Source organism: Accipiter gentilis, chromosome 29, assembly GCF_929443795.1.
Source record: "Accipiter gentilis chromosome 29, bAccGen1.1, whole genome shotgun sequence".
NCBI classification, from domain to species: Eukaryota; Metazoa; Chordata; class Aves; order Accipitriformes; family Accipitridae; genus Astur; species Astur gentilis.
This window is the reverse complement of record NC_064908.1, coordinates 934193-956083: the sequence shown is the minus strand read 5'-3', so window position 1 is coordinate 956083 and position 21891 is coordinate 934193. Positions and strand designations below refer to the sequence as shown.

The 21891-nt window shown below is 50.7% G+C and overlaps 2 protein-coding genes and 3 long non-coding RNA genes across 11 annotated transcripts; 2 read left to right on the top strand and 3 right to left on the bottom strand.

The window, feature by feature from the left end:
* Nucleotides 1–97: 97 nt before the first annotated feature.
* CAPZA1 (capping actin protein of muscle Z-line subunit alpha 1) lies at nucleotides 98–12133 on the top strand. The gene is made up of 10 exons (XM_049831934.1): nucleotides 98–174; nucleotides 5001–5064; nucleotides 5324–5375; nucleotides 6227–6290; nucleotides 7562–7768; nucleotides 8179–8258; nucleotides 8707–8785; nucleotides 9283–9354; nucleotides 9990–10052; nucleotides 10615–12133. The coding sequence occupies exons 1-10, from the start codon at nucleotides 136–138 to the stop codon at nucleotides 10753–10755; spliced, it is 861 nt and encodes a 286-aa protein (XP_049687891.1). The 5' UTR covers nucleotides 98–135; the 3' UTR covers nucleotides 10756–12133.
* LOC126051976 (uncharacterized) lies at nucleotides 8220–14477 on the bottom strand. Of its 6 annotated transcripts, XR_007509905.1 has the most exons (6): nucleotides 14372–14461; nucleotides 13627–13735; nucleotides 12463–12635; nucleotides 12132–12256; nucleotides 9807–9911; nucleotides 8220–8451 (listed from the first exon to the last, which is right to left on the bottom strand). It is a non-coding gene; the product is annotated as an uncharacterized LOC126051976 (long non-coding RNA). The 6 variants fall into 6 exon arrangements; XR_007509906.1 differs by lacking the exon at nucleotides 9807–9911; XR_007509904.1 differs by lacking the exon at nucleotides 8220–8451 and having other exon boundaries at nucleotides 9362–9911.
* Nucleotides 14478–14503: 26 nt separating this feature from the next.
* On the top strand, nucleotides 14504–21814 carry MOV10 (Mov10 RISC complex RNA helicase). Its single transcript, XM_049831901.1, has 22 exons — nucleotides 14504–14637; nucleotides 15776–15872; nucleotides 15988–16127; nucleotides 16211–16449; nucleotides 16529–16769; nucleotides 17020–17142; nucleotides 17248–17401; nucleotides 17481–17635; nucleotides 17768–17944; nucleotides 18046–18193; nucleotides 18286–18447; nucleotides 18542–18645; nucleotides 18878–18975; nucleotides 19067–19186; nucleotides 19272–19374; nucleotides 19606–19729; nucleotides 19812–20003; nucleotides 20146–20220; nucleotides 20335–20460; nucleotides 20636–20724; nucleotides 20880–21001; nucleotides 21248–21814. Exons 1-21 carry the CDS (start codon nucleotides 14504–14506, stop codon nucleotides 20992–20994), a joined length of 2916 nt encoding a protein of 971 aa, XP_049687858.1. The 3' UTR covers nucleotides 20995–21001; nucleotides 21248–21814.
* On the bottom strand, nucleotides 14516–15778 carry LOC126051978 (uncharacterized). The gene is made up of 3 exons (XR_007509908.1): nucleotides 15267–15778; nucleotides 14753–14923; nucleotides 14516–14602 (listed from the first exon to the last, which is right to left on the bottom strand). It is a non-coding gene; the product is annotated as an uncharacterized LOC126051978 (long non-coding RNA).
* LOC126051979 (uncharacterized) lies at nucleotides 18945–19994 on the bottom strand. Of its 2 annotated transcripts, none has more exons than XR_007509909.1 (4): nucleotides 19914–19994; nucleotides 19580–19717; nucleotides 19222–19309; nucleotides 18945–19023 (listed from the first exon to the last, which is right to left on the bottom strand). It is a non-coding gene; the product is annotated as an uncharacterized LOC126051979 (long non-coding RNA). The 2 variants fall into 2 exon arrangements; XR_007509910.1 differs by having other exon boundaries at nucleotides 18947–19035.
* Nucleotides 21815–21891: the final 77 nt, after the last annotated feature.

The following is a 21891-nucleotide window of genomic DNA, read 5'->3' as shown; positions in this document are numbered from 1 at the left end:
TGGCCGCCGCGCAGCGTCTGCCCGCAGCCAACATGGCGCCGGCGGCGCTTCCGGCCCAGCCCGGCGGCGGCGCGGGGTTCGCCGCCGCTCCCGGCATGCTCCGCGCGGGGCCTGGCCGGGCCCAGAGCTGCCAAAATGGCCGACTTCGAGGACCGGGTGTCGGATGAGGAGAAGGTAGGGAGAGGGCCGCCCCTCCGCGGTGGGCCGGCGCCGCTGTCCCCGCAGCACCGGCTGGAGGGCAGCGGGCGGGGGGGAGCTCAGCCGGTGCGCCGGCGGGCCGACCTGCGGCCCGGGGGCCCGCCGCTCCGAGACCGGCCGGGCGGCCGCTGCCCGGGTGAGAGGCCGGCCGGCCGGCCCCGGATCAGCGGTGACTTCTCAGCGCCACGCTTTGCATTTCGATTTTCCTTATTGCCCGGGTGCAGCTGAGGTACCTCGGCGCGTCTTTCTGCGTGAAAATAGGTTTTCTGCTCTTCGGCTTTCTTTTCCCAGGTCGACAAAGTTATCGGTGTCTTTAAAAGGTGCTGTGCAAGCTGCTCAGTTCCAAAACGCTGCTAGAGCCTGTCTTCACGTTCTCTGCTTGCCCCAGCTCCTGACAGTAACTTTGATGTAGAGCCTGCAGATTACACTGGATGGAAGGGACTAAGCAGAAACAAATAGAGCGATATTTATTTTGGGAAAGGGAGAAATGAACAGATTTTTCCTCTTGCATAGGAATGTGGGAAAATTACAGTCTTACAGGCAGCGCTGAGTTTCATTTAACAAATGAAGAGGTCGCCTTTTCTGCCAGGTAGCACTAGTTACCTACAAATGGTAGGTAAAAAAATCTCCCGTTACTCTTCCTTACATCATAAAAACGTCACATGGAGGTTTTTGCTTTGTTTCTTAATGTCCTGGAGGGGGCTTTAAGGCTCATAGATCTTCAAGGACCTACGAGTCTGGAGCCTGCTTTCAGTTTTCCCTTAAACTGCCGGTTTCGCCTTCGTTATAGTGACATTGACTGGGAAACAAGCAGATAGAGCTTTCAAGGTGCAATTCACCATTTAGTTAATATTTTAGATGACATGAGCGTTGTTTGAAATAAAAATTCCAGAACAGAATTTGTATAGTCTTTAGTGCATAACTGAAATCTATCTAATGATGTATAAAATATTTATCTGACATCATTTGGCCAAATTTCGTTTGAACTGCTAGAATTGAAGTTGTCATTGCATTTGATGTGAAAATTAAAACAAAACTGAAGCTTGGTCATGCTGGCAGTTATGGTGGTACAGGTCTGAGAGCAAAGGAGGTGAAGTAAATTGCCCTTGGTAACCTAGCAAGTCCTTCAAGAGCTGGAAGTAGAACTGGGGTCCCTGTTTGTAGGCTTACATCTAGGCTAGCTGTTTAGTCTGGGAATGAGTCAGTGTTGCAAGATCTGGAGTCACTAGGTGGGGTTTTTTCCTTCTCCTGCTGCATTTACCTGAAATCTGCAGTTCTTTCAAAGCACTTGTGGGGAAGACTTGTCCTTCGAGAAGAGGCTTTTCAGAACTACATGTGCCAAAGTACTTTATTTGGCAGAGTAGATAGGATTTCGGTTGAAATCAGAGCCTACATTCTACTTCATGTCCGGACTCCAGCAACCTGTATTCAATTTAAAGTAGCTGCATGCCTAGCAGGGTTAGAAAAGGATAATCTTAAGGGAGGATCTGAAAAAGAAACATGCAGCAAAGATTTACTATAGTATCCATTTTGTAACTGTTCAGATGGGTCTAGAAGTTTTCTATATGTTGCCTTTTTTCAGTCAGAGTTTACCAGTGCTTCAAAAGAAAGCAAAGAAACAAACAAAAAAAATCAATAGAGCAACATCATCCCCCCTCCAAGCCTCGATTCTTTATCCTCTATAGACATATTTTAAGTAAGCTAAGGGATTCATTTTAGTTTAAGGTCTGCTGCAATGTACCCTATTGTCTACTTAAGTTCATTCTGCTGCCATTTTGCCAGCTTAAACTAATGGTTGAGCAGCTTCCCTCTCAGACACTTTCCCCATTTTAGAAGCAGGAAGTTCATTTTGCTAGCGTGCTGCAAAGCTACCTGAAATGGCAACGATGGCCAGGAAGTAGGTCAGTTTGCAGAAAGTCTTACTTTCATGCTTCTGCAAATGAACATTCTGCCACTGTGCTGACACTACTTTGAAACAAAACAACTCTAAAACCCAACAGCGATTCAAATGCTTGACATTTAGAATTACTCTGCGGCCCATTTCCTGCACTCCGCTCCTGATTTCAACAGTTTGACTTAGATGCTTTGTATTTTATTGCTCCAGAAGAGAGGCAGGGCTAGGGATACTTTATAAAAATGAACACTGTTGACTTGCAGTGTTTGTTTTGTTTATGGCTGGTTTTGTGATAATGCTTGATTGAAATGTGGAGTCCTTTCTGTGTTGATTTAATTTTGTTCATCCTTCCAAGTGGAAGAATTTGTGGAAGACTGTAAAAATCCCTCCTGTAATACTTGGGGTTTTTCACAAGTATCTGTTTATGAGAACCCATTGATCTAAAAGTCAATCTATTAAAACAGTGGTCCCTTTTATGAGGGTTCCATGTACAGTACAATTCTGCAGCCACAACATTTTTGCATAAATTTATAAGGTAGTATATTTTATGGCTTTTTAGAGGCTTTATTTTTCCATATGTTGAAGCACCTTATAAAAGGGCATCTGTTCATCTGGGGAGTTAATTCGCAGGATGTATCCTAGTGCAATCCTCCCACTGAGAGGCACCGTGGCATGAAGAGGTACATATTTGTAAGTGCTTTAGCACAGCGATATGCCTGTACTAGTGCTTACACTTGCGCTTTCTCAGAAAAGCACACGGTGTCATTTCAGAAGGCTTTCAGCCATTTAGGGCTGGCTCTCAGCAAAGTCCACAGAGGATATAAAGCAGCAGTGTCCCTCTTAATTACTGCTAGGTTATCTTCATCACCATCCAGACTTCTGATAGTGAAATCTAACAAGATTATGGCAGCAACGTGTCCTAATTACAGTTCTTTAAATAGTGAAAATTTTCAAACACTAAACACTGCATTTTTAGGATTGCTGTATGCTTACCAACCTTATCTAAAAGCAGAAAATTAGGAGAAAATGTTTTGACATTCTGTACTGTATCAATTATACAAGTTAATGACTTTTTAGTTTTTCATTTGTATTGCACAGTTAGTTCAGACATAAAGAATGTATATATATTTTTTGAAATAGATGCTAATTTGGAAGACAATCTATTTTTATCTGAAGCTCAATCTAGTTAAGGCAGAGTTGTTACTACTGTTGGAATAAGGCAATATACTCTTTGTTTGGAAAGGTGTTTATTTCCTTTCATGACTTGCTTTAAATCATTATGTGACAAACAATACAAACAACAATTTCTAATTAAAACGGGGAAGACTGTTGAGAGAAGCAAGTTATTTCCAGCTCTGGCAATAATTCAGCTGAAGCAGTTGGCTATATACACACTCCTGTGTCTTACTGCTCAAAATGAGAAGCAGAAAAAGTAATCAGAGTTGTAATGAGCACTGTTCTGCAGTCATCTTCAATAAACGTCTAGTTGAGCAAGAAAGGCTTATTGCACAGCTTTGTTAGCTGTACTTATTGGAAGAAATGTGACATTTTTATTATTCTAAGGGAGAGGTTTAATTTTGTGACATTTCCTGTTTCAAATCTTCCAAGATAATTCTACTCCCTTTGGTCCTGTAAAAAACATAAAATATTTTATTATGAAAACCATAAACTTCCTAGTTTCAACAGAATCAGTACCTAGACCACCTAAATTCTAACAAAGCAAGATATGTATATTGGATTTCAGAACACAATGCAGCTTTATTACTTTTTAGAAGAGAATGGGGTTTTGTATTCCAGCTTCAAAGTTTGCAGACATTGAAGTATTTTCCTTACAGTTGGCCTTTTCAGTTATTTATTGTATCACTCTCAGTTCCACATGCCTGAATTCTTCACCACTCTGACAGTTCATGGCGGGACAACAGTTTCCAGTGAAATACTACTTCAAGATGAGAGGAGTAATATGCCACAGAATGGCACAGGTCGTGGGTCTACTGCCCAGGGTTAGAAGTGATGTGGGCAGCATTAGAGGATCAAGAAAGAAAAACAAACAAACAAACAAACCAACAAAAAACAACTCCTGCTGAAATTTGGATGGCTTCATTTGGAGGCTGTGTCTGATGTCTCTGGTTCATTTTGGCACTTCCCATCACCTCCCCCATTTCTGTCAGTTCCCAACTTTTACTTTCTATCTCCATACCACCTTCTGCACTCCAAGCACATCAAGTGGCTTTTCAAAGTCCATGAGGCACAATTAACTCTGGAAGCATTCCCATGTTGATGTAATTGGTTTACTGCTCCATTTCTAGAGCTATCAACCTCTCATCCTTCACACGCTGTTTACTGTGAAGCAATGGCATCTCCTTCAGCCAGTCATCAGCATCAAACAAATTGCATCACAGGGAATCACAGTGTCCTGCAATATATGTCAGACACTGGTTACCTGTGTGGTTGTACTGCAAGTTACCATCTAGTTCCAGTGTCACTTTTACCACAGTGGTTTCTTATTCTTTATATACCTTGGCATTTAGGTTTCTGATTACTAGCAAGGATCAGGAAAAAACGTTGTTTAGGAATGTCACCAAAAAGAGCAGCTAGCCAGCATTCATATTCTTTAAATAGGTTAGTACTGTGCAAGTTGAACGGTTCACATTTTTACAGGCGCCCATGTGAAGTTTGCACATCTTCCTGAGTACATTTGGAATTATGCTGCTTGGTTACACTGAAAAGAATCTGGTCTTATGAGACTATTTTTATTTTGAAAATGCATGCTTAGATTTCTCCCTAAATCCAGCACTTCCTATCACTGTCAGCATTGGTTTTGTTGGTGAATTGCTTCAGTGTAGGTTGCAGTATGTATGAACTCAGTAAATTATCTTTTGTCTTTTTTTATCTTTTTGCTACATTGTAGGTGCGTATAGCTGCAAAATTCATCACTCATGCACCCCCTGGAGAATTCAATGAAGTATTCAATGGTAAGTAAATACAGAAAAATGATCGGTGGTGTTTTCTTCATGTTTCATCTATTATACGAGCCTAAGGCTGTGTCACAATATACTTTTTTTTAAGTTTAAGTGGTGAGGGAAAAGCATGCTATTATTCTGTGACTACATATGCTTAATAAAATGATTTAACCATTTTAATGTTTGCATTTGTAGAGTTGAAAATGAAATGCATAAAGAGAAACGTTTGATCAAAAAATGCAATAACCTACCTGAATTCTCTCTTCTCCAGATGTCCGGTTATTGCTTAACAATGATAATCTTCTCAGGGAAGGAGCAGCACAGTAAGTGTTGATACTTCAAATAAGTCAAATTACCATCAGAGATGTATGTGTTTTCTTACACCCATCATTGCGTGATGCATGCAAGCCATTTGTTGTATTGAGAGCAATCTTCTGTAATTCCTTATCCCCCCAACAAAATACATAATGAAAGGCACGGGTGATTCTTATTAAAAGCCTTAAATTAGAATTTGTGCTGTAGAGGCCATATAAAACTGACAGGAAGGCACTCTGCCAAAAGGTTTAACTCTGCAGCAGCAGGAATGTCTGGTCTTGTCGAAGCATGATTTGTAAAGCAAGTGAAGCCTGAAATACTGAGTAATCCTTAGCCGATGATTAGAAAAAGAACTGCTCTCAAAAAAAAAAAAACTTTCAAAATACCTTGTTTACTTGCACGGTTTCATCAGAAGGTGCTTAAAGGTTATGCATACAAGCTTTTTGATGCTAAGATTTTACTTCAAGCTAGGTGACATGTCAGTCAGCAGGTCTTTACGTAAGAAAATTGTTATAAATATTAGACTACTCATTTGTTTACCTTACTGCTGTCTGAATTGTAGCTGGGGTGTTCCTGTTTTGCCTTGGCTTGCTCATATTCCCCCAGGCTGCCTGCTGTTCTACTTTTGAACTCTGTACTTTCCTGGTCATCACTAAATAAACCTGGGTTTATTTAGACCTGGGGTTTTATAGCTATCATCAATAAAAGGTATTAAAAAATCCTTAAAGAGTACTCGTGTGTATTATTTGCCAAATTAAGTTGAAATTTTCTGTAATGTAAATCACACCATATACTTATTCTTGAGTCAAAATAAATGTGCATGTACAGCTAAAGTTCATGTTCTTTTAATTCTTAACAGTGCATTTGCACAGTATAACATGGATCAGTTCACTCCGGTGAAGATAGAAGGGTATGATGATCAGGTAAGAGAAAACACTTGAGGTTTGTATTACTACACTGTGCAAAACTAATAAAAGTGTGTTGTTTCATCAAGATGTTGACTAGTTTAATTCTACTCAAAACTTATCACCTCTCCTCCTTCCCCCACACGTCATTTGTTCTTATAGAAGAAGCATAGGTGAAATGTTGTCTTAAAGTATTGTCTGATACTACCTAGTAACTCTAATTCATTATTCCTTAAGTAAAGCTCCATGCTGAAGTCACTGGAATTCTACTTAGAGTATGAATGATTAAAGATTACTGTTTATTTAAAGTTCACTTCCAAATCCTTATGTTGCCACCTGCTTATAGTTCCTAATGACAATCAGTAGTAGAGTTTTAATAGGGGTTTGGTTTTTTTTTCATTTTCTGCATTTTTAATCCATTCCCAGCTATGCTAAAAAACATACTCTATCTTTGATTATACCAATCTAATACTATCCAGTCTATGCCAGCAAAACAATTTTTTTTTTTTTTTTTTTGAGAACAAGCAGCAAGTCCTGCAGAAGATAGAAAGCTGGCCTGACCATCTGTTCTATTCTCTGAGCCAAGTACTGACCTAGCTTTTCTGGTGTCCCAGATATGTTCATGGGAGGCAGATATTTTTAAGAGGACTGTCCATAGAAATAGCTTTGACAAGAGAAAGTTACAGTACAACCTGTACAAAAAAAAAAAAAAAAAAAAAAAACACAAAAAAACAACCCCCAAAGTCAATGTTTGGCAAGCCAGAGAATTATGGTGACTAAGACAAAGGAGAGGGAAGGTACAGTGCTGCTTTGCTTTGTACTTTAGTTTGTGTATATTAGAAGTAGCCACATCTATATACCCTTCTTGACCAGGAGAGCTATTGCAACACGGACCATGACAATAAATGGTAAATTTCAGAGTAAAATTCTTTGTTTCCTTTAGAAATGGGGAAGGAAACAGCAAAAATAACTTCAAAAGCAAAACCACCTGTTTGTATTGTAAGGGCACCCAACTTTTAGCTAAATATATACATTAATGTAATACAGCCATTTCTGGGGCAGAAGACTAAGTACAGTATTACTGTGAAGAGCAGAGAATTTGCCTACAGCCTTACTACAACTACTCCTAGTTGAAATTATTACTAAAAATCCTTGTTTCTTTATGTGATATTATAGGTCAATGAAAGAATCTGTTGAAGCATTGATATCTATTCAAATAGTCAGGAAAAAATGCAAACCAACACATTTACAGCAGTATAAGTGTATCTTAATTTCAACTTCTTTTACAGGTCTTAATCACAGAACATGGTGATCTGGGCAATGGCAGATTTTTAGACCCAAGAAACAAACTTTCTTTTAAGTTTGATCATTTAAGGAAAGAAGCAAGTGACCCCCAGCCTGAGGACACAGAATCAGCTTTAAAACAATGGAGAGATGCCTGTGACAGTGCACTGAGAGCTTATGTGAAAGATCATTACCCCAATGGCTTCTGTACTGTTGAGTATCCATCTTGTTTCACTGAAAGTTTATTGCTCCGTGTCAGTCAGTACCTTGAGTGGACTTTGTGCTGGGCAGTGCTGTTCGAATTCTCCATCCTCACTAGCATTTTTGCTAACTTTGGAATAACAGGTTCCAAAGAGGGTGCAAATATCTTGGTATGCACACACTGGTAAAGACGTATTAGACCTTATTTTCATAGTTGTGACTCCCATGCACTTTAACACCTGCAGTTAATAAAAAGGAGGCGTTATTTGTACATACATGCAAGTGGAGGTGTTGGACGATTAGTGGTATATGTTTCCAGTGAGATACCACAATAGCAAGCCTCCACAATGCTGCCAAGAACAGAAATTAAGAATGGCTTTTCTCAGCTCTTGGGCCTTTTTAACTCTTTTTCTAAATACAGGTTTATGGTAAATCTATAGATGGGCAGCAGACAATTATTGCCTGTATTGAGAGCCACCAGTTCCAGCCCAAAAACTTCTGGTAAGACTATTTCAACATAGTGTATTTTCTTCTTTTACTAGTCCTCAAACAAATCCATTCTCTATGTCTTCTGACACAGTCTGAAGAGCAAGTAGTCTTGAGCTTCCCAAGAAGTTCTGTTTCTCATTCTGTAGTCGGTTTTCCGTGCAGCGCTCTTGGCAGTTCCCTAGAGGCTTCAGTGTGGCTCAGTGACCTGTCCAGAGAGAAAGGCATTAGCAGAGTTAGATAGATACCCCCTTACATATTTCAAAGCACAAGTACACTGGAGCTAGTCTGTACTGAAGCTGCATTGTGTTCAGCTGTGCTTAAGAAATTTAATTCAGTGCCACATAAGGCACTGTAATATTGGTCATAAGGTGACCGCAGAAACAACTTGCTCTTGCTAATTTGGTTCTTTTTGTTATTAGAGCTTTTTGGAAATAAGTTTTTATGCTTGGATTGTTTTTAGGAACGGTCGTTGGAGATCAGAATGGAAGTTTACCATCACACCACCAACAGCTCAAGTGGCTGCAGTGCTCAAGATCCAGGTGAGTTACTTTTTCTGGCAATAACAGGAGAAGCTGCATTGTGCTTCTCTTACATGAATGCATTCGACTCAGAATGAGATGCTGAAATACAGCCAAGATGGCCTTTTCAAGTCAAGATGCTATTAAACTATACAATTCAAGAAATTAGTTCTTAAAACTAGTGTTTCAGACATAGTCTACAATCTGGCCTGTGGTTTATTACATAGCATTACCCTATATGCCTCCAAGTCTGCTTCACTTTATAGGGCTAAAACCTATACCATGAATTCTTTTATAATTGCTCTTATTTCAACTCTAGGCGTTTACTGCATTAACATAATCTTGAACAGTCTTGACAAAGAATGAAACCTTTTAGAAAGTCCATCCTGCTTTTAGTCTCCACGTAAGCAGAGAAGACTGGCACAACAATGATGTTGTGCCATTCTGGTAGCATTTGGGGGCTCTAGGGATTATAAAATGAGTGTTAATGATAACCTGCATTTTATCTTTTTGTTCAGGTTCATTATTATGAAGATGGCAATGTTCAGCTGGTTAGTCATAAAGATATCCAGGACTCCGTACAGGTTTCAGTAAGTATGGTAAAAGATTTTTTTTATGATAAAGCAATTAATTTAGTTCTTAAGCATCTCATGAAGCATATACTTCTATGACTACATTCTCTTGACTTTAAAGTAATATAATTTTAGGGTGACTAGTCAGTGTAGTTTTAGTGTTAAGAGTCACATGGGAAACCCAGATTCTCAACTGCTTGAAGTTAGACCGTGCTAGAAAGTAGTCTCTCTTGGAAGGCTTATCTTACAAATTTCTGTTAAAAAGAGGGCAGAATATGCTTTTCTTTCTATATGCAAGGGAAACGAACAGTAAGAGCAGTGTACTAAGGCAAAACAAGAAGTCCTGTAGTACAGTAGAGGGAGCAACAGTCACAAAATCCCTAATCTATACCATGAAGGTCTGCTTCCCTTTTGCTCACTAGGGTGCAGTCCTGTTTCAGTGTGCAGCACAAGCTCTAGCCAATACATACCTCTGTCTTGAGCCTCACTGAGACACATCCGTAGTGAGTGAAAGGAACCCAGCTACAAACATGAGGCGGAAGCTGCTGATGTTATCCACTTCGTCTATACTCAGCCTATCATTTAAGAAATCTATTGTGTAGCTTTTGTAAGTTGCTGTTAAATGTACAAAAATTTATTTTTCCCCTTTGTAGAGTGATGTCCAGACAGCTAAGGAATTTATTAAGATAATAGAAAATGCAGAAAACGAGTACCAGGTAAGATCAGTGGTGGTTAAATAAATAGGATGGAATCATATCAGTCTCCATTTACAGTTAATGGAAACATGGAAAATTGACCCCTAAATCTGTTTCTGCCTGAATCTGGTATTGACTGTAAGAATTACTTAGAAAAGGGTAGTAGTATTTGTTTAAAGAACATAGTTGTAAAGCTATTTGTAATTAATAATCAAGTTTGCTGTATAGTTATTTTAAAGGGACAAGCATGGAAGGGGAGTGGGTGAGTCTTAAGTATTTTCCTCTGTGACAGTTAAAAATACTGAAGAGGAAATTTGTGCAACAGCTTTTTACATTGTCCCAGCCTGTGTGCAAGGAGACTCGATACAGATAAGTCAGTGAAACACTGCTAAGGAGACACTGCTACATTCACAGAGGAGTTTAATAAAAACCCTTTGACTTGCACACACACTGGTGACTGCATTATTAACTTAGTCAATAGTGTGCCTTCACCTTGTAGAAGGGGTTTTGTGGCTTTAACACAAAGTCATGCTTTCTCAGAATATCTTATTGCTGCCATAACTGAATCTACTTGCCATTGCAGACAGCAATCAGTGAAAACTACCAGACTATGTCAGACACCACTTTCAAAGCCTTACGCCGGCAGCTACCTGTCACCCGCACCAAGATCGACTGGAACAAAATCCTCAGCTACAAGATTGGGAAAGAAATGCAGAATGCTTAATGCGGAAATAAGATTTATGAAATGTTTGTGTGCAAAAAACAAATGTGGTCCTATGCCAAGTAGATGGTTTCTAAACCAGTGCAGCATTTTTCTAGGGCTTTCGAAGTTAACAGGTTTTCTAGCCTCAGAGAGAACTGTGGAACAAATAGTGTTGTCTTTGTGTTTTGTGTTTCCTGCCACATAAACTTCCTGTTGTGACTGCATTTACTGATAGATCGTTTTAATTAAGCCACATACGTGGTTCAGAAGTATAGCTGTTTTCAATCACTGATTGTACTGGTTGGAAAACTTCCTAGCTGGAAAAGCCCTATTATAAATACAGCTGAGGGTGCAGAGCATTCCCTTCACCCGTATACAGCACTGCAGGTACTCCAGTAAGTTTGTCAAATCTGCCAACAGCTCAAGGCGCTATGCTGCAAGATATAATAAATGCAAAAGACAGTAAGTCCTTATGTATCCTTATTACTGACCTCCACAAAGCAAAAAGCCTGCAGGCTTAGATTTTACTATACAAAATGAGTTTACAAGATCCTTTACAGAAATCCCTACGCAGCCAGCTCTTCCAGGGACGCAATTTTTTTTATTATTTTTTTTTTTTTTAATCTGAAGATTTGAGCCATGTTACCTAAAAATGAACGTTTTTGCTATCCCCTGCCTCATGTGTGTACGGTTATCAGACATCTGCATTTTTACAGAACTACAAAGTTCCTGTGTTGAATCACTGCTGATCCATGTAGGCTGGATGGTGATTAAAAATGCAAATGTCTACAGAATAATAGGTATGTTGTGCTTTAATGCTTTGTGGCAGGTTCATAGAATTTGTATCACAGGTGTATGGATGGATAGTGTACAAAATAAATAAACTTGCACCAAAGTGAGAGAAAAAAACCTTTCCATTTTGTCTCAATTGTGGCCAGTTTCTTGTCATACTTAAAAGGGATTTTGGAATTAATCTCTTCATTGCTCTCTAAATGCTTGCTCTATGTTACTTTTTTTTTTTTTTCTGTAAAATCAAAAATGGCAATCCTACCAGCTTCTCTTAAGAGGTTGAAGAGGCATGCATATGCCTTTCTTTCTCAGTCAGAACTCAGAATGTGGATTCACTGCAAGATGAAACCCCTTTGGTGAACTCACTTTGCTTTGTTTGCACTTGGTTATCACTGGGCCTTCTAGCAGGTTCTGGTTTTTAAACCGGCTAGTGTCTTCCTATTTTTAAATACACAAAGAAAGGGGTTGGGAAGATAGGGATGGGACTGCCTGTGCATTGTGCATTACACTTCAGGTTTTGCACAGTAATACCACAAAATAAGCATGTCTATCCTTTGTGAGAAGTTTTGTCTAAATAAAATATATTTGTATTTGCTGTTGAGACTGACCATTCATCCTACAGGCATCCTCTGTATCAAATTGTCTAGTAGAAATACACCGGTCTTTGTTTTAAAGCCATTTGTGTCTGTTCTTTTCGTGGTCTCGCTTCTGTTAGCTCCTGATGAAGGCAGATCTACGGGTAACAGTCGGAAAGCAGGGGTGGCATTGCTTGCAAGCTCTCAGGTGATGCTCCCACCCTGCTACGCAGACCAGAGAACTGGAGGTCTAAGAACTTGCAAGTTAAAAACAGTCACGCAGCTCTAATGAAGCACTTCACCCCACGGAAGATGGCAAACAATGTTATTCCACTCATCATCTGTGTCTTACAGTAACACCTACCTCGCTTCTACTCAGCTTGTGAAGCACGGCTGGATGCATCCAACGCTGGGTGCAATGGACAAAGCAGGACTGTCTTCTGGAGGGTTTGCACGCTGCTGTGCAAAGAGCTGCTCAAGGACAGCGCTTCTGCCAGCGGGTGTTTGTAGAAAGGGTTTCCTCCCTGCCCACAGCGCCTAGAGGAGATGAAAGGTTGTGTGGACGAGCACCTAAGGTGCTGTGGTCTGTGGCTGTGGTCCCATCCAGACAAGCACTACAGCAATTCCAAGAATGTGAAGCTGAAGCGGCGGCCCAAGATAAGGCTGTGCACACAACAGAGCTTTTATCTGCCTCAAGGCTAGTCTTGCCCACTCTGGGTGAATTACACTGCAAGTAGTTCACCGCCACTTGTTCCAGCCTTAAGACCATTTCTATCTCTTTGTCCTCCAAATCTTTAGCTAATCATCCTCTAGGCCAACCCATTCCCTGCCTGCCCCCTGGCCCTTCTCCCCCACCAGCCTTCTCTACAGCAGGCTTTGCTATCCCAGTCCTAGCCCCCTCCCAGCTCCCGTTTCTTCCTTGGAAAAGCAACACTTGGTGTGACTCACAGCCGCTGGGGCACCAAGCAAGTGCCAGCCCGGCGGTGATGCATGCCCAGAGGCATTCTAATCCTTAAAGCTATCGGCAGTTATCTGCTGGAGACCAGAGGTTTCAGCGGAGACTGAGGCCAGCTCCAGAACAAAGTATATCCTGGGCTGGCTCTGCTGAAGTGTACAAAAGTCAAAGCCAGACCCCAGATGAATCACAGCGAGCAGGCACCACAGCTTGGGTGAGCCAGGGAAGGCAAAGCCAGCCCAGCCCAGCGCTGCAGGATGAGTCCTGCCAGCCCAGTCAGCAGCCAGGCGACCCAGCTGCTCCTCATGGAAAGAGCTTTCCTCTCTGTTTGCAGGATCAGACCTTAAAGCTCCAGGATTCTGCCTGCGATACATGACAGAAAGACTTACAAGCAACTTCTCCAAAGGCAACATGCCCATTTTTAAAGCCTCAGGGCCCTCCTGCAACATGCAAGGGGCCCTACGCGTGTCATCGCAGTCTCATCAGCCATCTCCAGGCAGTGGCAGGTCATTAGTAGAGCTCGGGTCAGAGGAAAAGCCACCAGAGCTACGGCGGGGAAACCAGCAGACTTACCCCAACATCCTTGGGCCACGGACAAGGCAAAAGCAGCACCGTGAGCAGTCCCAGGGCCTCGAGCCATTTTACAGAAGCAGGTCAGGGATGACCATCCTCGCTAGGCAGGCTGGAGGATGAGAACACAGAAAACCAGGGGCAGAGGCAAGTGTGAAAACTAGCTCTTACAGCTGCTGCTGCCCTGTTTAAAGAGCAGCCGTGTGAGCTGTGGGAGTTCTTGCCCCTCAGCAGGGGATACAGCGATGCAACGCGCCTGGGGGCAGCAGCACGGCCGTGAGCGGGCGGCCTCTGCCCTCCCTCCCCGGGGGCAGTTACTGCCGGGGCTGCGGGCCGGGGGAGGGCAACTAGCCCAGACCCTGGACGCCCGGCCGCTCGGCTCCCCGCGGCCCCACAGCCGCAGCCGGGCTCGGGTGCCCGTCCCTCGCTTCTGGGGTAGCCCTGCGAGCGCGCTGTGCGCCCCTCGGGGTCCCGGGTGGGCCAGCCCCCGCCCCAGCCCCTCGCACGCAGCCGGGACCCCCCGTGGGGTGCGGGACCCCCGGCGAGGCTCTCCCCTAACCGGGCACGGCCGATGCTGCGGGGGACGGGGCCGGCGCGGCCGGGCCGGAGCCGCCCCCGGGCCCCCCTCCCCCCCCCAGCCCCGGGGGGGCGGGCGGGCCCGCAGGGTGCACGGCCCCTTTCGCTTTCGTTTCTCCCCGCGGGACCAGCCCCGGCTCAGTCCAGCCCAGCCCAGCCCGGCTCGGCACACCTCGGCTCGGCACACCTCGGCTCGGCTCGGCACACCTCGGCTCGGCACGGCACACCTCGGCACGGCACACCTCGGCTCGGCACACCTCGGCTCGGCACACCTCGGCACGGCTCGGCACGGTTCGGCTCAGCCATGCCGCGGTTCAGCGTGGCAGAGGCCAGGCAGTGGGGGGATCAGTTTGTGCAGTTCCTGCAGGACACGGGCCGGGAGGAGGAGAGCCGGCGGGACACGCTGCGGAGCATTTACAACCTGGAGTTTCGGGGCAGGTGAGAGCCCTCGGCCAGACCCGGGCAGCATCGCCTGGGACGGTCCCCCCGGGCAGCATCGCCCGTTCCCCCGGGCAGCATCGCCGGTCCCTGGCCGGCATTGCTGGGGCTTCACCTGGGGGGTCAAGCCAGCTCCGGCCAGGAGCTGGGTGTGAGGACTGGGGAGCACTTGGGGTCTTCGGGGGCTCTCCTTCATCTCCTTCCTGGGCGGGATGGAGGAGCGTGTGCTTTCAGAGCAGCAAGGACCACCTGGACCAGTTAAACTCAAACGCAGGGGCTCCGCTCTCTCGGGGCACGGAAAAAACAGAACAGCATTGCTGGGGCAGCCCGCGTCCCGCTGGGCTGCGGATGCAGCGAGAGGCAGAGCTGCCTCTCCAGACACCAGCCCCTCATGCCTCCAAGCCCCTCCATCTGGCGACAGCCCTGCTGGGATATTCCCCAGCTGCACGGGCCCCCAGCAGCTGCCCGGGCACGGCCTCGGACACCCGCTGCCTGCCACGCTCCCCACCTCACCCCGCTGACACCGGTCACGCTGGCCCTTGTGCAACATCATCACTGTTAATCATTGGCAAAGCTGGGGTTCGGCCTGCCGACGGGCTGCGGGACATGCCGCAGGGTGCAGGAGGTACCTGGGGGGGCATCGCTGCTGGGACTGCAGTGGCCATGCCTTGGAGAAGCCTCCGTCTGCACCGGCTCAGCCCCTGGGGCTGTGTGGGAGGCTGATCCCTCTGGACAGCCTCTTCTGTCAAGTATCTGGGGACAGGGACACGTCCCTGCCCTGCTGCCACTTGTGCACTGGCAGGGACAGGGACTGTGTGGTTGTCGGGGCTAGATAGTGATGCAGTGGCACAGCTGGAACAGCCACGGTACAGCTGGAACAACTGTGCCACAGCATGGAGTTGCTGGAGCAGCCTGTGGGGATGTAAGATTTGCATAGGCCAGAGAAAAGCTGCAGTCCTTCCTCCCTCTCCTGGCACAGAGGGGAGTCCCCAGAGTGCCCCTCACCCCAGCCGCGGTGCCTCGCTTCACCTTCCCTTCCCACTCGCCTCCTCTTAGATTCCTGTGTCCCCAGCAGCCCAGCCGTGCAGCCCAGCCGTGCTCTGTTCCACGCAGAAACCTCTCTCCCTTGTCTGTGCAGGACTGATACAAAAATACCCAACTTCTCCTGCATCTTGTATGCGCTGAGGGTGACCCACCGGGCGCAGGTACACATGGACTCGGTGCACTTCAAGAAGGTGAGGGAGGCCCCGGGCTGGGGCGGCACAGCAGCTCCCATTCCCACTGGGACTGGTTCTGCGGGACCCCCCAGCAGGACCCCGGGGCCACGCTGATGCTGGCTGCTCCTCACAGGAGAAGAGGCGCGTGGTGGTGGCAGACCAGTACCGGAGACCCAGAACGAACGCAAAGGCATTGGTGTCGGCGTCCGCAACTGTCCCAGGGCAGCAGCCCAGCTCCGGTCCACAAGTGCCCCAGAGCCGTGCCAAGAAGTGGTACGACTGGCAGCACCCTGCCCCAGCATGGCCCCAGGGATCCCCCACCCTGGCTGGGAAGGCCTGACCCTCCCTTCCTGCAGGGCCGAGTTCATCCGCGAGAAGCATGGGATAGAGATCGTCTCGGAGCACGACAAAGGCAACGGGCACATCCGCTTCCCGGCGGTGGCCGGCGAGCCCCAGACGGTCACCATCCTGGTGCAGAACCGCGGAGCGGAGGCCGTGACGCTGCGGCAGTGCCAGGCGCGCCAGCAGTCGCGGGAGCTCTCCTTCACGGATGAGCAAGGGGCGACGCAGGGCCAGTCCCTGCTGCTGCACCCAGGTAGAGCCCCGTCCCCTGCCCCGCACCCTGCACCGCTGGAGGAGACGCAGGACCCAGCTCTCGCCTTTTTGCCTCACAGGCGGCACGTACCCCATCCAGGTGCGGTGCCTGACCGCCTGCAACGGGTACTTCTATGCCGTGGTGGTCTTCGAGTTCACCAAGGAGCCGGACGAGCCCTTCAGCATCGGGCGCTACATCGCTGCTGTCGCCGAGAGCCAGCTGGCCAAGGACCTGGGGCCCTCGGCGCCTTTCCAGCCTTACCAGGCCAGCCTCCGGCGCCCTGTCACTGTCATCACTGAGGACGGCATCCCCCCGGACAGGTATGTGGTGGGGTCACCTGCTGCCAACCTCCGGACAGAGCGGAGGGCCCCAGCCTGTTGTCCAGCTGGGACAAGGCTCAGCTCCTTGGGACCCAGCTGTCTGGCACCCCAGGACACTGCTTCATCCCTGTGCGATGGCTGGTGACGGTGGGGTTGGGGACTCCCTGCTTGCCGGGGCTGTGGGCGGTTGCAGTCCAGGGGGGGAGCCCAGCCCTGCAGTCCCTGTGGCACTGCTGTCCCCTCTGCCCAGCTCCCTGAAAAACGAACTGGAGAGGGAAATTCCTCTGGGCACCTACCAGTACGCGAAGAGCCTCAAGGACACGATCCTGCTTGGACCCAATGCCAGTGCCAGCTCCAGCTGGGCTGCCATGTGGTGAGTGCCGAGGGGTGGGGGCAAGACCACCAGCCCTGCACCTCCCACCTGCTGCCCCTTGGCCGAGGTGTCCCCAGGGCATGGTGACGTCCCTGCTGCCTGCAGGTCGCTGCTGGAGGCCCCCTTGCAGGCTGAGAACTACCGGCAGAAGTTCCAGCTGCTGCTGCACCTGGAGGAGATCCAGATGGAGGTGGACATCCGGCGCTACGACATGCAGGACGTGCCCATGGTGCAGGACAGGACGATGCTGGTCCTCGATGTGCGCAGGGGGAGCCGGGGGGGTGGGGGGGTGCCGGGTTTCCCGGGGTGCCCGGCATCACTCCAGCTGTTCGGCACAGGTGCCCGGCGTGGCTGAGAACCGCCCGTCCGTGCTGAAGGGGGACCACCTCTTCGCCCACCTGAGCAGCGAGCGGGACTGCTCCCCGCTCGTCCAGTACAAGGGCTACGTGCACAGTGTGGAGCTGGAGAAGGTCAGGCTGGGCTTCTCCTCCAAGTGAGTGGCATCCAGCCCCAGCCGGGCTGGCAGGGCCCCAGCAGCCCCGCTCGGACGTGCCGAAGGCTGGGCGCGGGCCAGGGAGGGTGCGGGGGAGCATGCCTGTGCCCTGCTCACACTGCTCCTTCCCAGGCTGCAGAAGAAGTTTGTGAACAACCTGAGGTTCGACGTGACCTTCACCTTCAGCCGGCTGCCGCTGCAGGTCCAGCACCGGGCTGCAACCCTGGCCATGCAGCGCGGCTTGTCCAGCCTCCTCTTCCCCTCCGCCTCCTGCCACAAGTCCCTCTTCACAGGCACCTTCCAGCCCCAGTGAGTCCCCGTGCCTGCGGGATGGGAGGAGATGGAAGGGGACGGGGGGGGGGGGACGGGAGGGGATGGGGACCCGGCACACTCAACCTCTGCTCCCGCAGGTGGTTTGACCACAAGCTGCAGGCGAACGAGGAGCAGTGCAGAGCTGTGACACACATCGTGACGGGGATGTCCAGGCCGGCCCCATACCTCATCTTTGGCCCCCCTGGGACTGGCAAGACGGTCACCCTGGTGGAGGCCATCAAGCAGGTGAGCGGCCCATGCCCAGGTCCAGCCCTGGGCACCGCTGCCCACCCGGGCCAGCGGGGGCTCGGTGCCATCGCCCCCCTCCTCCCACGTAGGTATGGACGTGCTTCAAGGACGCCCGGATCTTGGCTTGCGCTCCTTCCAACAGCGCTGCAGACCTGCTGTGCCAGCGCCTTATCAAGGACATCCCCCCCCGCTACGTCTACAGGCTTATTGCCAGCTCCAGAAGCTACCGGGAGGTGCCTGCTGATATCAGGGTAGGTCCCTGCCCCTCCGTCCTGGCGTCCTGCGGCACGTCTGGGCCAGCGGCCCCTGAGGAGAGCAGGATCCCACCAAACGCCTGCGTTTCAGCCCTGCTGCAACTGGGACGACGAGCAGAGCTGCTATGTATACCTGAGCAAGGAGGACCTGGGGCGCTACCGGATCCTCATCACCACGCTGGTGACAGCGGGAAGGTCAGAGGACCTGGGATTGTCCCCACCACCCACGGCGGGTAGACCCCGGGGCTGCCTTGCAACCAGGCTGGGAGGGCAGCCCTGCTGGGGTGCAGCAGGGAGGGGGTGAGGAGGAGGGCAGGCAGCAGGGGGGACCCGTCCTCTGCAGGAGGACGAGGATGAAGGGGAGGGGAGGAAGGATGGCCAGCCAGAGCAGGGAAGACGAGGCAGCCCCACTCCACCTCTCCCCCAGGCTGGTGTCAGCCAACTTCGCCCCAGGGTTTTTCTCCCACGTCTTCATCGACGAGTGTGGCCAGGCGGTAGAGCCGGAGAGCATGGTCGCCATCGCGGGTGAGTGGTGCACGGCTGCCGTCTTGGGGACCAGCATCTCTGTGTGGCCTGGGGACCCCCCTATCCCACACTGAGCTCTCCTCCTGCCCAGGGCTCCTTACTGCCATGGACCAGGAGACCAACCCCAACGGGGGGCAGCTGGTGCTGGCAGGAGACCCCCAGCAGCTGGGCCCCGTCCTGAGGTCGCCGCTGGCCATCGAGCATGGCTTGGGTGAGCAGGGAGAAGGGTGGGAGCGCTGCTGGCACCTGGGGGCTGAGTGGCCTCGCAGGGAGCCACGGGGTCTTACTGGGCACAGGCATCTCGCTGCTGGAGAGGCTGATGCTGCACAACCCCCTGTACAAGAAGTCAAGTGGAGGATACGACCCACAGTTTGTCACCAAACTGCTCTGGAACTACAGGTGGGGATGGGGCCAGCACGGGAACAGGCACAGGCAGGGATAGGGCTGCTCTGCTGAGCGCAGCTTGGTGCAGGATCTGTGCGTGCACCCCAGGCTCTGGCTCCCCAGAGCCTCGTAGTGCCCCGGCTGGTATGGGAGATGGGAGCGCACCCGCTGTCCTGGATGCACGGTGCCCGGGAGGGTGCTGGGGCCATGTGGCACCCACCCTGGGCACAGTCCTGCCTCTGCCAGGTCCCACGAGGCCATCCTCAAGATCCCCAATGAGCTCTTCTATGACAGCGAGCTGAAGGCCTGCGAGAGCAACGAGCTCGATGTCCGGAGTCTGTATTGTGCCTGGGAGGAGCTTCCCAAAAAAGTAGGGGAGTCAGCAGGGAGGGGGCCGGGGGGGGGAGCCCTGAGCCACAGGCAGAGCAGAGCCCAACGCTTTCCACCCCCAGGGCTTCCCCATCATCTTCCACGGGGTTTGCGGGGAAGACCGGAGAGAGGCCAAGAGCCCCTCGTTCTTCAACACGGCTGAGATCGAGGTGCTGGTCCACTACCTCAAGAAGCTGCTGCAGAGCCAGGGCAAGGGAGGCTGCCCCAGTGTCTCGCCCAAAGAGGTCGGCATCATCTCTCCCTACAGAAAGCAGGTAAGTGGCACGGCTCTGCAGGCAGGGGACGGGCAGAGACCTCCCCAGGGGATGGGGGGCACTGGGACGGATGGGCAGCCCCGGGGCTGGCACTTGAGGATGGCTCCATGGCAGCCGGACTGCGCTGTGTGCCTCCCCCCAGGTGGAGAAGATCCGGAAAGCCATCACCTCTCTGGACCCCGTCCTGCGGACGCTGCCAGACATCAGCCTGCTGAAGGTACAGTCCTTGGCGCTGGGGGGAGAGGAGCCCACCCTGCCATGGGGGGAGGGAGCCCTGCCAGCCCCAGCCCAGGGATGCTCCCCAGCCCCTCACCTGCTGTCCCTGCGCCAGGTGGGCTCCGTGGAAGAGTTCCAGGGCCAGGAGCGGCGCGTCATCCTCATCTCCACCGTGCGCAGCTGCAGCGAGTACCTCCAGCTCGACCAGACCTTCAAGCTGGGCTTTCTCAAGAACCCCAAGGTACCGTGCTGCCCTGAGCAAACCCCTCTCCCTCGGCACCCCCCGCTCCCCTCCGGTGCCCCCCAGGCAGGCAGAGCTGCTCCGGGTGCTCGGTGCCACACCAGAGCCGCCTGCATCCAGGTGGGGCTGGGAAGAAGGGCGCGAGGTAAAGCCCTCGCTCTTGGTCTCTTTTCAGAGGCTCAACGTGGCCATCACCAGGGCCAAGGCTCTGCTGATCGTGGTGGGTAACCCGGCCGTGCTCAGCAAGGACCACCACTGGCAGAGGTGAGCCTTGCCCGGCTGCGCCCGGCCCCCTCCGCAGACGATGCTCGTGAGCGTCTGCCTGCCCTTCTCTGCTGCCTGCGGACAGTGCCGGGCCGTGGCAGGCAGCGAGGCCGGTGCCACCTTCCGCCCACACTCCCCTCGCTCCGTGCCCGCAGGTTCCTCAGGTACTGCAGGGCAGAGGGCGGCTACACGGGATACCCCTACGAGGACGAGAGCCCCGCGGAGGACGGCCTCGCTGCCGACCTCCAGGCGCTGCGCCTCGGCAATTAGCAACCAGGTGAGCAGGGCTGGGAGCTGCCGGCAGAGCCCCGGCGGGAGCGGCACGGCTGGCCACGCTGCACCGGCGCCCTGGGGCAGCAGCGTGGCCGGGGCCGAGCCGCGGTGCGGGTTCGTGCGTGCGAGGGGCAGTGGGAGGCTTCTCCTGCGGCAAGGGTCGTGACAGGGCTCACGACGGGCTCTTGCTTAGGGGCTGCCTGTCCCCTCCTGAGTCAGAAGGCAGCTCTGACACTGGGGTTCTCTGCAGGAAACCCACCTGGGAAAGGAGGAGAAGCCCCGTGGAGCTCCAGCACCCCTCAGCCTGCCCCTGGCGCGCAGCAGCCGCCTCCTCTCCCCCTGTCTTGGTCCCGGGGTGCTCAGTGCGCCGTGCATCCCTGCAGAGACGGGGCTGACCTCATCGGGGAAGGGGGTCCTGCTGGCTTTTGCTGCCAGCCTAAAGCTCCAGCGCAGAACACGCTGCAGCCCGGGGCAGGCACCTCTCCTCGCAGAGCAGGACCGTGCCAGCGCTGCACGGGGACCACTCTCCATTTTAAATAGTTTTTGACAGGTCCATGGAAAGCCAATTCTGCGGCTGGTCTCACCGTTCAATGAATGGCTTAAGCGAGAGTCTGGCCTCTGAAGAGCATCACTGGGTGCGCGGGGGAGCTCAGTGCTGCTGCGGTGGGTGACTGGGGTGCAGGCAGCAGGCAGGGACCCGGCCAGGCGCGGGGAGGCTGGCGTCCCCCGCCAGGCACCTGCCTGGCCTGAGAGCCAGCACAGCTTCGCAGGCACACTTCGCTTTGTTTTCCTGGAATAAAGATTTAGAGAAAAAACAGCTATTGATGTCGAGTCCTCGGCCCTGCCACCACAGCTGAGGCTGCCAGAGGAGGGACAGGCTTGCTGCAGCCCTGC